Below are 14834 nucleotides of genomic sequence, written 5' to 3'. Positions count from 1 at the left end.
TTTTATAACAGATTAAAAAACCAATCACTAAGGGCAGGAAGAAACTGAATTTTCCTAGGACATCATGCTGGATCATATGCAGAAATTATTCATGTATAAGGGCATAACAAGAAGAGAGACAACTGTTAGTAATCATTAGACCAATCACTCACTCAAATGTTGCTAGTTAATTTTACTGACAAAAATGTCCTTTCAACCAGTGGATGAACTTATAATGAACAGAAGTCAGGTAGCTACAATGAACAAAGACTAAGTTCACAAATATATATCTTTATTCACCTTATTGTTACACCCACAGCATAAGCACTCCTTCCAACAAGATTTTTTTAAAGATTCCTCTTTGAAATCAAAGACTTTAAGGAATCCAAATCTTTGTCTCAGTGAAGAAAGCCAAATCCTACTTGCATTGAATCTCCGTATCTCTAATCTTTCTTACTAAATTATGTCTAGGAGGGATTAAATCTCTATCCTCATTTATACTCGAATTTACCCTTATTAACTACAGATGAGAATAATAATTCTCTGGTGTATGCAGTTGCTTCTACATCACAGTGACATCCTCTTACCACTTCAAACTTACAATCAACTACAACAGCTCTCTTTTGAAATATTTCAAGCAAGATTTTCACCCATTTCTTTTTTCTTGACTGTGCACTAGCTGACAAGTACTAATAAGCATTAACTCTCTTGTCAAAACCCTTTTAAGAAGATTAGGAGGTGCAGCTTGCAAACAGATTTAAAATCTACTTATACAAGATCCCTACCCAACTACACTAACTGTTGAAACACTAACTATCTTAATTTATGGACTCTCAAAAATAACAGCAATACCCAACAAGTCAAAAAGGTGAGATCATTCTCAGAAAATCCCCTCTTCCTAGAGAAACTGCATCTGAGACTTTCATTCCTACAGCTGCTCATAGCACTCGATTTGAGTCAGTCAATTCATTTGCACAGAACTGACTACAGGATCTTAGTGTTCAGTGGTTTTAATAGTTTGATGCAGTCAGACATGGAAAAAGGAAACAGCATCAGAAAACAGTATGCATCAGGTTAATCAACACTGTTGTCCCAGTGGTCTTTCTGAAACATAAGTGCAGAAACCTTTTCCACTTCTGATTCTGTGTAAAGGACAAGTTTGGGGGAGATTTAACTCATAGGCTGTGTAACATTTTTTCCTGAGAGCTGTTCAAGGGACGGCATTTCTATCTAGTTCAGAAGAAGGTGAGGGCAGCGATGCCCTCCACTGATGTGGCAAGGAGTGTCCTGTGCCAGGCGGATGAAGTGCAGGAAAACCTCTTTCTTCTGACAAAACTCCATCAAGGCCCCAGTAATGTGAGTCACTATGGAAGGATGAGCATTCTCACAGATAGCTGAGCCATGCTTTTTAGTTTAAAACATCCGCGGGAAACCAAACTCACATATATTGGAAAAGTCAAAGTTGTGTGTTCCTAGCAGCTTACATCAGTAGACAACTGAGCTACAGCCCTTTGTATCAGCAGCAGTTACTTCCACTCAGAGTACACAAAGTGAGCTTTTGAAGACAGACACACAGACATGCTCTAAACCAGAAAAGGCAAACAAACTATTAAGTAACACACATAGTAGTAATCCCAAAATCGTTATATTCCTTATAATGCTTCTTAGTAGTTCTTTACGGCAAACCATTTGTTCCAACAACCTTTCTTCCAAACATACTGGATTTAATATTACTGTATGCAAATATATTTCCACAAATATTTTTACTGGGAAGGGACCCTTTTTGATCCAGTACATGTGGAAACAAAGCTAGAATTTGGGAGAGGTTTTCAGGGAATGATTTAACCATTAATCAGTCTTAGAAAAGGTACATTCTCTTCCAGCTGTGTTTTAAAAAAAAAAAAAAAAAAAAGGGCAGCAGCCAGCAAGGAATCTTAACCGCACCCCAGAATAGCACCTTATTCATGTCTCTCAAATGAGATGCACAAACACCCAGTTCAAGATTTAGCTGTTTGGTTAAGATCATGATTTCTTATTCATAAAAAACTAACTGGGATTCAACCTGTTTGACAACAAGACGCCTTTTTTTCAGAGATCCTGGGAAATGTCCTCAGTGTTTAGGAGTAAGGAATTAACAATTTGGTGTCCCAAGCTGAGGTGGCCCTTGTCCTTAGGAGCACATGAAATTTTGCCTGTGTAAAATTTCAGACTGCAGTGTAACAGTGGTATCAGTAGCACTCAAACTCATTTCTACTAAGTGTTTATAATCCATAGCAATGAATCTGGTTTCAAAAGCCAAGTATTACTTAACTGAAAATAATGTACCATGGCATCAATTAACTGCTTTTTCACAGGCCTGCAAAACTCAGGCAAAGTTTGACCACTTTCTACAAAGCATCTTTTAATAAAATTATCATCATTATAACTTGTAATTATCATTACATTAATTATCATTAACTTAATATTAATCTATTTATGATGCCGAATTTTGTTTTCTGTTTCCTAAGTACAAGCTGCCTAACCTGGAACATAAACAGGAAAGGACAACATAAATTTATTTCTTCATCACAGCTATCTTACTGCAAACTTGTTTTTTGTAAAGCACAGTTTGGAGTAATACTGAAGCAGCAAATGTTGTAATATAGTCCTTAGAACATTAATGATTCAATCTATTAATAGAAAAGTACTACTGATGGCAGATGGAGAATTATTCAAGCTTTATTTTCACTGTAGTCACACTTAAAAAAGGCAATGGTATTAATGCAGAAAGGAACCATTCCCCAGAACAGGAAGACAGGCTGCAAAAGTCAATCCCAAGGAATATCCCTACACTCCTAATATGGCTCTAAAAGCCTCTGGAAAGATTTTTCCAGATACCTTATGAGAGTACCTAACGTCACTTCTCTGTGATCACCACTGTTGTTCAGTCTCCCTGAGCTTAGTCCTCCCCTGCTAAACTACTGCTGGTGCTGATTTATTTCTGTTCTGTTCTGTCCTGTCATATTGATGCTGATGCTACTGAAGTGCCCCTTCACTGCTGATGCTGCAGAGTTACAATCTCATATCCATGAGCAAACAAAGTCAAAAAACACGTTTCAGTGAGTCTTCAGCTACCACTGGATTTTCTGCTAAAGTTTCTGTCCTGTACCCATTCCTGAAATCTCAAGACTGACATATGGAATTAGGACCATAGGTTAATCTAAAAGTGTGAACAACTATATTAAATCAATTAAGATTCTTCAGCTCTCGTTTGGTAGATGTATGAGCTAGAGTAAAAGCATTTTAAGGCAAGGCCACCCTTGTAGAAAGTCTATGACTCCATCCCAGTAAAGCACCTCCTCCCTAGACTACCCCACCCAATTTAAAACAACCTTGAAGTCAAACTGCACTGACATCTCATTTCACTGTAGCCAAAGCAAGGGGGGCACTTCGAGAGCTGCAAAACAGGGCTACCAAATAAATTATTAGGAAGGGATGAAAAGCAAGAATAATTTATTTTCACTACCCTACAAGCCCTTCTGTTTTGTTTGACCCCAAAATGCCTTCTTACTTATAGTACTAATTTTCCTCTTCAGAGCATAGTAAGTGATTACACTGGCAGTAACGTTTTCACACTAAACACTATTCTGCTTCTTCAATACAACATCACAGCGTACATATCCAAGTGACAGCATCAATGCTAGTTACACATTTCTACTCAATTATGTCAATAAGGCTTTTTTAAAAAATTATTTTATCCCTCTTTATCTGGATGTGAAGATTTCAGGAACATATTTTATAGAGATAAAACAATTTTCTTGACAATGTCTGCTCACCTATCTGTAAAAGGTGATTATAAAGAGAATCTGCCTGAAGTCTATCCTCAAAAGGCTGTTCAGCTCAACATGAGCTGGCAGTGCTGGCAGTCCCAAAAGCCAGCCACATCCTGGGCAGGATCAAAAGCACGGTGGCCAGCAGGTCTGGGGAGATAATTCTCCCCTTCTACTCTGCTCTCATGAGACCTCATGTGGAGCACTGCATCCAGCTCTGGAACCTCCAACATAATAAGGATGCGAACCTGCTGGAGCAAGTCCAGAGGAGGGACACGAAAGTGACGAGAGGGCTGGAGCTCCTCTCCTATGAACACAGTCTAAGAGAGTTATTGTTGTTCAGCCTGAAGAAGAGAAGGCTCTAAGGAGACTTAACAGCACCTTCCAGTACCTAACAGGGCCTATAAGAAAGCTGGAGTGGGACAAGACATGTAGTGACAGGTCAAGGGGCAGTGGTTTTAAACTGCAAGAGTGTAGTTTGAAATTAGATATTAGGAATAAATTCTTAATTCTGAGGGTGCTGAGGCACAGGAACAGGTTGCCCAGAGACCGTGTATGCTCCATCCCCGGCAGTATTCAAGGCCAGGTTGGCTGGGACGCTGAGCAACCTGATCTAGTGGAAGGTGTCCCTGCCCATGGCCAGGGGGGCTGGAATGCGGCTATCTTTAAGGTCCCTTCCATCCCAAGCCATTCTACTTTTGTATTCTCTTTTTTATTTTTAACTGCAAACTACTCAAGCTCGAAGTTCAAATACAGACAGAGGATAACTGTTACAATTCTTCACATACACAATATGGGCAAAGTATTTCTGTTCACGTGCAGTATATATAGCTTTATAAAAGAACCTATTTTTGACGCTTTTAAGATTAAGTATTTGAATGTTTATGTAGTATGTTATGAAAGACTTGTTAACCTAGAAGAAAGGAACAACTTGGAGAGTTTTGGTTTGCTTTTGTAAAGTTAATCCAATTATAAGCTATTACTTTCTCTGTTATCATATGTCCTTTTTTTTTAGGGTCTTTCTCATAGTGGGTTTGACAGTTGAGGAAGAAAAACCAGAATATTTGTGGTTTTACTTTCTCTGCCAAGATGCCGCTAGAATTTTAAAACGTTTATTTCTACAAAATGTGTTCAAAAACCTGAATCCTGCTCCAAATGAATGAAAGCATTGAATTTCCTTCCCTTGATCTTTTTAACTTTTTAAAACAGCAGTATTTCAATTCAGACAGCAATGAACAGCCCATGAAAGATGAGCAGATGGATCTATTTCTTCCACTGGTGAGACTGTTTGTAGAAAACAGCTGAAACACTAGAACAGACAAATAAAATGAGTTCATCGCTGGGTTAAAACTGAAGCATCAATGCAAAGATGCAAACTCTATGAGCTGCAAAGTACCAGTAACCACTACCATGGACCATTTAGTGAATTTAATGGTACTTGAAAATAGTGAAACATGAGCAAGGAGACAGCAGCAAGTAATGCCATTTAAACCAGATCATTTCTCTGTGCTTCCTGTACTTTCTCCTGTCCTTTCCTGACATGCAGAAAAACAATGCTGTAGGATGCAGAAAAATACCAGTACCAATGTACTATCTTCCCTTAGTGAGAGCAGGACAATACTGAAGATCTCTGCTCCAGGCAATGCTGCAAGGCTCTTTGACTTTTAATTTCTCTTTGAGAAAGGAAAGTTTAAGAGAGGAGTAACAGTGATCTATCAAAGCATTTTAGACCTGTAGTGAGACACTTAAGCACTAAATATAAATGAAGTTACTTTTAATCTGAAGTTGTTTCCAGGTAAGGGTTTACTTCAACGGCAAGAAAGGTAACTAACTCCCACCAAAAGGCACTTTTCACTTGTTACAGTAGTATCACCAAATCTGTTTTCAACACTCACATTTCAGATCGTCTTTCCCTTGTAAAGCCTCATCATGATTCTTTCAAACAATATTCAAATTACTATTATCTTCTCTTTATTGTAATTTAAAGAGACTTTGGGATTCCAGCTCTCATTTCCTCTGACAAAAAAAAAAAAAATTATTTAAACACTGTTCCCTAGGACTCTTACACACCCAAATCATTCTGGTGTTTAAAAAAAAAAAAACAAAACACCAAAAAAAGCAACACAAGTAAAATTGCTGATGCTTAGTTTTCAATAAATTACTACTGTCACCTACACTCAGGATCCCTGTGATAATCTCTCAGGACCTGCTACATAAGGCACAAGAAATACTGTAGGTAATCCTGATCTACACAGGTACTGAATGACCAGCCAGTGAAATGCAGACTGACTGGTTGCCGCTGCAGTCAGACAGAATTTGTTATAGTTCAGTTCTGTCTTCTTTAGTGAGGACCAAAAGAAGGCAAATATGGGGGACTCTCCTTTACCTACCTCATTATCATATTACTCAATTAACTCAGTTTGATCAATGCACTGAAAAATTATTGGAGAGTTAAACAGAGCAATCAAGTGTACTTCATTTCTTTACATACCCTGATCTACAAATCATGCATCCTTCCAAAAGGTCAATTTTTAGATCTGTATATACAGTGGAATGGCAAAAGATATATTTATTAATTATATTCATAACGACTTATCTCAAGTTAAAAATACACTACCTGAGCAATATAGCTCTAGTAGAAAATAGAGTCTTTTTCACCTTCATTTGCTGTCTAGAAAGACAGAGTATTTCAGAAGAAATAAAATTGCACAGTTATGTTCTTTCATTTATGAGCACTTTCACATATCATGCATGCTTTGCAACCAAGATGTGACTAAATCTTATTGAATTAAACCTCCAAATTTCATAAACATAAACTGGAGCTCAGGACAGTTAAAATTCCATTTGACAGAAGTAAATCCAGATGAAACTACATTAACTAGCATGTAGCTTCACAATAAACATTAAAAGCACTTTACTATGAAGACAGACTCTGAGATACACTGCAAATGAAATTTGTAATTGAACAATATGCACAAGTGATGATATTCCTTGATTCAAACTCTGGCCACCACTATTCACCAATAACACCATGCCAAATGCACCTTTCCTGATTTAGGATCTGCATTGTTACAGCTAATGAAAATTAAAAATTTACAGCAACAATGAAGTAAGTTTTACAGATTTACATTTGCACACATTTTGACAACTGATGAATTCAAAGATGAAAGGGAAAGTCAGTTAGGAAACATTCACAGATATTGATAAAGCAGCAGAAAGTAATTGATCATGCCAAATACAGTACAGAAAATACAGCACAAAGGAAGTATCATTAAAATTACAAGCTTTATTAAATGCAGCAAATTGTAGGATGCAGACAAAAGCAAATGTCATGGTGGATAAGAAAAATACTTGCACTTGGAAAATATCTGGTAAACACCTGACTTTGGGGGCACAATTTCAATTAGCTGGTTTGTAGTTTTTTTACTCCTCTGCTGGAATATGGAGTTTTGTTATAAAAAAAATTGTAATCTGCTCAGAGTATGGGATTTTAGAGATCAAATCCCAACAACATGTCAGAAAGAACTCAGGCAACGAGAGTTTAGGCATGTTTCCAGTATGATCTGGTGAAGAGAAAACCTACAGTTGCACATGTAGCATATCAATCGTGCAGCCACTTGACAAGACTACCAACTGAATTTGGATATATCATGTTCTAACAGGCATATGCACATACTGCCTTGCTCTGGAAGGCTATGAGAGTGTTTATACATGCTGAGGTAATCACTTTCTCTTCCTCTTAATACCTGTCCATGGCATAAGTGTGTAACTTACTGCAATCACATGTAACAAATGGAAGCCAATACTGCAAATGCCTAAGCCAGAGAGACAATAATAAAACAGCTTGAATTTGTTTAAAATACAACTCCTGTTCCCACTAGGATTTAATCTGAATTCACATATTTGATAAAATGGACAGACGTACAAACTTAAAAATTCTTTTGGTTTCTCTAAGAAAATATGGAAAGGAAAAGGGCTTTTTTATTATTCATCAAAGACAGCACCTTTGCACTGGACTAGAAAATGAGGTGCAGGATGTGGAAAGATAAATTTGTTATTCATCACTCTCAGAAGATTGCACCCTCACATGAGCACTAGAAAGCACTTAGGCTATGTCTATACACCTCTGAGTTTCCACACCCACTGCAGTGCCTTCTGCTGCTATATCCCCACACAGACTTGATCCAAGCATATTCCAGCTTAGTCACACACTATTCAGAGAGAAAACACGAAGCACTCAAGCCAACCGGAACTGCAGTGTATGTCCATGATTCTGTTCAGATCCAAACCACATGAAAATGGTCATATTCCTATGGATTTCTTACAAATAAAAAGCAAGGGAGAAATTTATACAGAAGACAGTGTAAATTTTACCAAATGCACAAAAATATATTTAAAAATAAAATAGCATCATAAAGCAACTCTATTTATAATAGTGCCTGATTATAAATTTATATCCCATTATCTTTGACATAATTAAAGGTTATAGAGGATGACAAGCATTTTCTCTACTTATTTTACAACAATTCTTTCAGAATGTCAACTCTTTATTCAAGCCTATCTGTATGCTCAAAAGGGATCCCTTGTTTACTACTAAGCAAACAAAGCTTGCATCTCAAATACATGTTACACTGAACCAAAAAACCAAATCCTGATTCAAATATGTTGCTGTTATGTTACGTAGCGTCAACATGATTTTACATTCAAATCTGTAAGAGGAACAGGTCTGAGATACTACCCTGTACACATTATTTCAGTTTTTTGAGACATACATAATGCAAGACTAACAAGGGTGACAAGGTTATAAAGGCTCAGTATGTACAATATGTCCTTGAAAAGCCCATTCCTACTTAAATAATTTATAAGTCATTAGGCAAAGATCGTAACATTCTCAGCACAACAGGCTAGTGAAGCTACATGCTTTGCCCTGTGATCTGCTCCTCCAGTCTGCTAAGGCACTGAAGGTTCCATTTAATTCAGAGAAAAACACAAGATACCATAGCCAGGTATGAAATCCTGGGATCTCTAGCAGCTGTGCATGCTGTGAAACTTTGTATCTGAAGCCGATTAAAACAATTAACTGAATTCATAAATGCGATCAGGTTTAGAGAAATAATAGTTATGTAAAAAATACTTTGTCTACCAGTCATTAAAGACACGTCACCATGTAAATTTCCAGATTAGATGGTTTTTGGTGCGAAAGAACACATGAGACTAGAGAAGGCATTCTTCCGAAGTACACACATGCAAAAATCAGTGACCATTTTTTAATTAGGTGCAGAGCAGATATACAGAAAAGTGCTAAGATTAGAGGGATACTTCTGCTCCCTAAGAAATCAGCGATAAGGCAACTATTATTTCAAATGTAAAAGGACCGGTTTCCTTAAGAGAAAAGTTATTTACTCCTCCAGGTATAACCAGAGTATATAGTTGCTCACTGCTCATCCTCTCTCCTGCAAGAATAAAATATTCTTGATAGACCACAGTGTTCTGAAATTTTCCTTACCTTTACACTTGTAACTTTACATATAAATAGTGTACCACATATTTGATTTTTAAGTGTGGATCTTTGACTTTTGTGGCCAGTAACTACACATAAAAGCTGCATGGACAAAGCACTGGTAGTCCCAGCCCACAGTAACCTACACAGTAATAACATTTCTCCTGTAACATTTTGGCAGTTTTTCATTTTCATATGTGCTCTAATTTTATATGTTAGTAGTTCCACTTTGGCACATGATTTGGGGAAAAACCTGAAGAACATATACAAAAGACATAATTTCTATACATGATGTATTTTGCTATTTCCATTTTGAATTAAATTCTTTTTTTTCCCCACATAATTATATTGGATAATCCATATTACATGTTATTTTAATTGTCTTTGTTGAGGCTCACTTAACATTCTAAAGCATCCCAGTTTTAGAACTGTCTTCCTCCTGGAAATATATTCATTGACTAAAACATACTAAAACTCTATTTATTATTCAGTAAAAACACATGGTACTCTATAAAGAATTGACTCATTAAATGATCCCATATTCACAGAATTCACACCTAGGATAGAAAATGCTATACAATTTTTAAAAGGCTTAAAATACATAGAAATTGATAATAATTCAAATGAGTACACTGGTAAGATTATCTATAGAAAATAAATACACTTTGGAAATGTGTGTAAGTTAATTAAAAACACTTTATCTAAATTTTTAGATGAAAAACCAGAAAAAAATGCATAAGTGTACTTCCTATGATCACAAAGCAGAGCACAGCAGAGACCAGGAAAAAAACCCTAAAATCTTTCATGTATGGGTTTGTCCTACATACAGACTGCCTTCTGGGAAAGGGTAAGGCATAATTCTTAAGAGCACTTGGAACTGATTCTTTCTACTCAATAAATTGGCGCTACTAGCTTACTCCAAATAACAAAAAGTGACAGAAAAGTTGCACCTTAATAGCGCTAATGCAATTTGTGTTACAGAAAGGGTCAGCATTAGTAATTTTCATACAAAATAATGACAGAGAGATTTCTAAATGAAATGCCTCACATATGTTTCCTAAATACATCATCTACTCCCCAAGGCTATGTACTTCATTAAGCCCTGAATTTTAGTTTACAATTTAGATCTCACAGTGTATTGCATTTAGGAAAACAGAAATGACAGGATCACCTATCTAAAATGCAACTCATACTCTCCTTCACATCCACTCAATGTCAGTTTACAGATAGGCCTCACTTCGGTTTTTAGATGGCTAGATTACCATCAACAGTTCTGTTTGTATTTACTTTAGGAGTGCTTTCAACATTTATACACATAAATAAATTTATTTGACCTGTAACAGGTTAATCTTCTCTTAAGTTACATGTTACAGAGGGGGATCAGTATCTGTGGTAGGTGTCTAGAGTGTCTAGACCAAAAGTTTCATTAACTTACGGTTTGCTACCTGGACTGTTATGGAAAACCTAATCAGAAGTGCAGTTCTACAAGACTAGGAAGTTACCTGGAAAGGGGAGAAACTATGAGAAGGGGAAGGTTCCTTCTATGTGCACAAAGGGTTTTCTCCACAGCCCCAAATGGTAGCACCTGTCAAAAGCTGGCTCACGATGCTCAGCATCGTGCCATACACCACGTAAGGGAATTCTCCCTGATAGCTTTGTTTGGAGCCGCATAGGGTATCTATGGTCTACATTTTTGTTAATTATATTCCTAGACTAAAGGAGAGACACTGAGTGTTCAGACATCAAATGACTTCTGAACTAATCCAGGAATCGAAGGTATGAATACAGCAAAGGGCGTTCAAACCACCCACCACGCTACTCGACATTGCGAGACTTGGGGCTGCAGCACCCGAGACAAAGCATTGCTGAGAATTTTTAGTTTGGTTTTTTTTAAATAATAATTTGCCCGTATTTTTGGCAGCGCGCACAGCACCTCTGAGCACACGTAGCCAGCCGTGCTTCCAACCCACGCGGTGCCGCCGCCCGCCTGCACCTGACCCGCAGCCAGGGGACAACCGCGGGCCCCGGGGCGCCGCAGCGGCGACGACAGGGACTCGTCCCTTCCCGCCCGCCTTGCAACGATGCTGGGCGGGGGCTGTGCAGCGCCTGAGGGAGGCGGGGGCGGTGTGCCAAGGGGAGGGGAGGAAGCGGCCGGTGCGCTGGGGCGCCGTGAGGGCAGGCGGAGGGCGGACGAGGGCAGACTGCAACGGGTCTGCCATGGCCCATATGGCGGGTCCCCGGCTGGCAGACCCAGGCCCCCTCCGCGCCCCGGAGCTTCCCCTCCTCCACCACGTGCAGTATCTTCCCGGCGGGGAGCAGCAGTCCCCGTGGGGACTGCCCGTCCCCTCCGCTGCCCGGAATATTTCCAAGCCCTCATCCTTGCCCGCCGCCGTGGCTTCCCCCAGGCGTTTTGCTTCCCACCTTCACGCTCCTTATGTAAGGCAGGATCTGATGGGGGGTGTCAGCGCGCGCACACACATACATGCATACACACTGCATCCCTCCGCAGCCGCTCCTGGGAAGATGCCGATACCTTTTATCCAGGCACGCGATCCACTCGCCGGAGGACGCAGAATGGGAGCCGTGAGCAGGCGACCATGTTGGACCGGGATCAGGTTGCCGCGCACCCGGCTGGCAGCGGCTCCCCCCGCCCGCGCGCCGGTCGGTCGGTCCGTCCGTCCGTCCGCGCTCCCTCCCTGCGCGCACGGCCCGATGGCTCGCCCAGGCCCCGCCGCAGCGGCGGAGCGGGTCCGCCCGCCGCCCTCACGCGTCCGCCGGCACCCGGGCTGCGACCTGGGGCCGCCGAGATACCCCGGCCCTGCTTCAGCGCAGCCGGCAGGGAGCGGCCCGGGGAGGGGGCGGAAAGAAGTCACTCCCCTTCTAAAAGGTGGTGTGCCCCTCCGGCTTTCGAGAGCTCCTCAGTGGCCACACTTGAACCCGGCTTACTGATCGCTGCCCTTGCTTCACCAGAGATGTCCGTGACTGGGTTTGAATTGGCAATACAAGCCTTTCAATCGAAACAAGCAGCTCAGGAGTATTTTATCAGCACGCCAGAGCACTGTGTGTCTGTGCCGTCCCCCCCACCCCCTGCAGTAAACGCACAGGTGAGTGAAAGTATAGTCCACATTTCAGGATTTTTCCTGGAGCCTTCCTCCAGTCTGCTGTCCATCCTGTCATCCCCCATCAAACTGTGTGCTAAAGCCTCTCATTTTATGTAGGCGAAAAATGAGGTGGGCAGTAGCGCCTGTGAACAGGATTTGGCCCTTGGAAAAAACCCAACACATAGCATGAGAGAGGTGAGTCTAGTGTACAGTGAAACACACCCACACGCGTCTGTTCTGCTAGTGTGGCCTGCAAAGTGCAGGGTTTTTAATTATACTAATGTATACACGATTTTAAAACTGATGAGCAAGAGGAAGGAATTCACAGCAGCAGCTCTCCCTGTTTTGCAAATCCTACGTTAAATATTTTCTATTAAATATTTTCTACTAATTGTTTCAGGTTCTAGACAGTATCTTCCCAAGTAATCAGTGTATGACCATAAGCTTCCACTTACAGTCAACACAAATTGCCTTGAGTACCTTGCAAGAAGAGTAGGAAGTTATACAAATCTCAGCAAGATGTTTGGGGTTACATGTAGGTGATAGCAAAGTAAAACTGTGCCTTCCTTCAGGCTCATAACTCTTCTCTGCTCTACAGTGTGGGAACCAATGATTAATTCAAATCGTGATCATCTGCCAGTGCCTTTCAGACTTCATGGGCTATCTGCTCTGCCTTCTGTTGTAATTTCTTTGGTTGTACCAAGTAATTTTCTTAAATACATGTTCTACTTCACATCTGCATTTTAGTTGTTTGCATTGGTGCCACAGCTTCTTTATCATTTTAAAAGAAATAACTGTTAACATTAGGATACTGAACAGTATGATGAAATATCTAAGGAAATGTATCTAAAGATCCCTTTTGCTAAATGGATACAGCTAAGAAATTGGTATAGCACAGGAGAATGCCACAAAAGGCATTCATTTTGCCTCAAAAAAAAAAAAAAATTTAAAAAAATGGCATGCCAGAGGAATGGAAGAGGCTGCCAGTCAGTGAAATTAAAGCTGCAGCTCTTCCTTTGCTATCATCCATGAGGAAAAAATGAGAATTTTTTGCATCTAAGCAATCAATCTACTCAAGGAAAATCAATGCTATTCATTTGTCAATATGCAAGTGTTTGAGAGCCAATAGAACAAGAGCTTAAAAGGTAAGAAACTCTAAATTCTCAATCAAATTAATGATTTATAACACAGTAAGTACATTACAGATTAATCAATAAAACTCACTCATTTTGTACTCCCATTATAAAACATTCATGATGCTATTCCACGTAATTACGGTTTTCCTTCCAGAGCAATCCCTCAAGGCAGCCCTTACTGCCCTTTCCCCCGTCAACCAGTTTACGCTGCGGTGGATGCCCTTTGCTCTGAGCTGGCGTCAGGTCTGGGAAGGACCCCAGCAGTGGCTCCTGGCTGAAGGCCGTTGTGCGTTCTCCCGGGCTGTTGGAGGCACACCCCACCGCACACGGCTCTGCGGGCGGGTTGGCGCGGGGCAGCGGCGGCCCGGGCCCGCAGAGCCGCCCCGCCCGCACAGCCGCGCCCCGGCCCCGGCCGCCAGAGGGCAGCCGAGGCCGCCGTGAAGGGCGCCGCAGCGGCGCCGCCGTCGGAGGCGGGGGCGGGCAGGAAACGGCCTGAGCGGGACGGGGGGGGCTCTGGAGTGATTTCCAGTAATGCCACTTCTGAAAACCTATCTCAGTGCCATGAACCTACCCTTGACCAAACCACGGCCCTGCCCCGGGACAGTCCTCTGTAGTTACCAGTAATTCGGATTCCAAGGAACGCACTGCGTGTTGGCAGAAAGGGGACGTTGCTCACAGTGCTTGGCTGTGGGCAGGCACCACTCAGAGCTGTGTATCTTTTTGTGCGGTAACCATTAAATGAGACTTCAACACTTTGTGGAGTCTGTAAGCTAGACATGCCCAGACTGAGCTAGGAACCTTGCCTGCATCCCTGCTTCATTCGGAAGTGTCCCAATCAGGGAGCAATTAGAGCAAGACAGCCAAAATTAACTCTGGCATTTGTATTATGAGCAGTCATGTACTTTCTCATTAAGACATCAGTGAAACTTCTCAGAGATACCTAGCAAGGAATAAATATTTGAGTAGTTCAGGTATTAGCCTGTGTCAACCGAAGAGTCTCCAAATGTGACAGCGAGGATACTGTAACACGTGTATCAGACAACGAGGCCTGTGGAAAGAACATATATGGACTGATTCTTGGTAGATGTTTCAGAGAGATGTTTATTTCTCCAGCCGCATGGCCGGGGCTCTGCCGAGGAACTGCTCAATCCCGGGACCCGAGGGTCCTTGCCCGCGCAGGGGAACACAAAACAACCAATGGGGAACGAGGCTGAGCAGGGGCAGCGAAACCCCGTGTCTGTCCCCCCAGGGCCCCTCTCCCAGGGCTACATGGCGGGGGGGAAGGGACCCCGACATCCAAACTGCACAG

General features: G+C 41.2%; 1 protein-coding gene and 1 long non-coding RNA gene across 4 annotated transcripts in view; one reads left to right on the top strand and one right to left on the bottom strand.

Moving 5' to 3' along the window:
• RAPGEF4 (Rap guanine nucleotide exchange factor 4) overlaps positions 1-13803 on the bottom strand; it is a 158957-nt gene extending 145154 nt beyond the window's left edge. Inside the window, exon 1 of one of the 3 annotated variants that reach the window (XR_002047306.3) lies at positions 13614-13803. Coding sequence is in view for 2 of the 3 variants with exons in the window: in XM_010406764.4 (XP_010405066.1) it covers positions 13614-13630 (17 nt within the window). In the remaining variant the exon portion in view is untranslated. The remainder of the gene's footprint in view (positions 1-13613) is intronic. The other 2 variants (XM_010406764.4, XM_019290537.3) reach the window with 2 other exon arrangements.
• Positions 11958-14834, top strand: part of LOC120410304 — a 67681-nt gene continuing 64804 nt past the window's right edge. Inside the window, exon 1 of the long non-coding RNA XR_005602390.1 lies at positions 11958-12392. This is a non-coding gene — a long non-coding RNA (uncharacterized LOC120410304). The remainder of the gene's footprint in view (positions 12393-14834) is intronic.

Source organism: Corvus cornix, chromosome 7, assembly GCF_000738735.6.
Source record: "Corvus cornix cornix isolate S_Up_H32 chromosome 7, ASM73873v5, whole genome shotgun sequence".
Taxonomy (NCBI): Eukaryota; Metazoa; Chordata; class Aves; order Passeriformes; family Corvidae; genus Corvus; species Corvus cornix.
The sequence above is the reverse complement of the archived record's forward strand: the minus strand, read 5'-3'. Positions and strand labels throughout refer to the sequence as shown.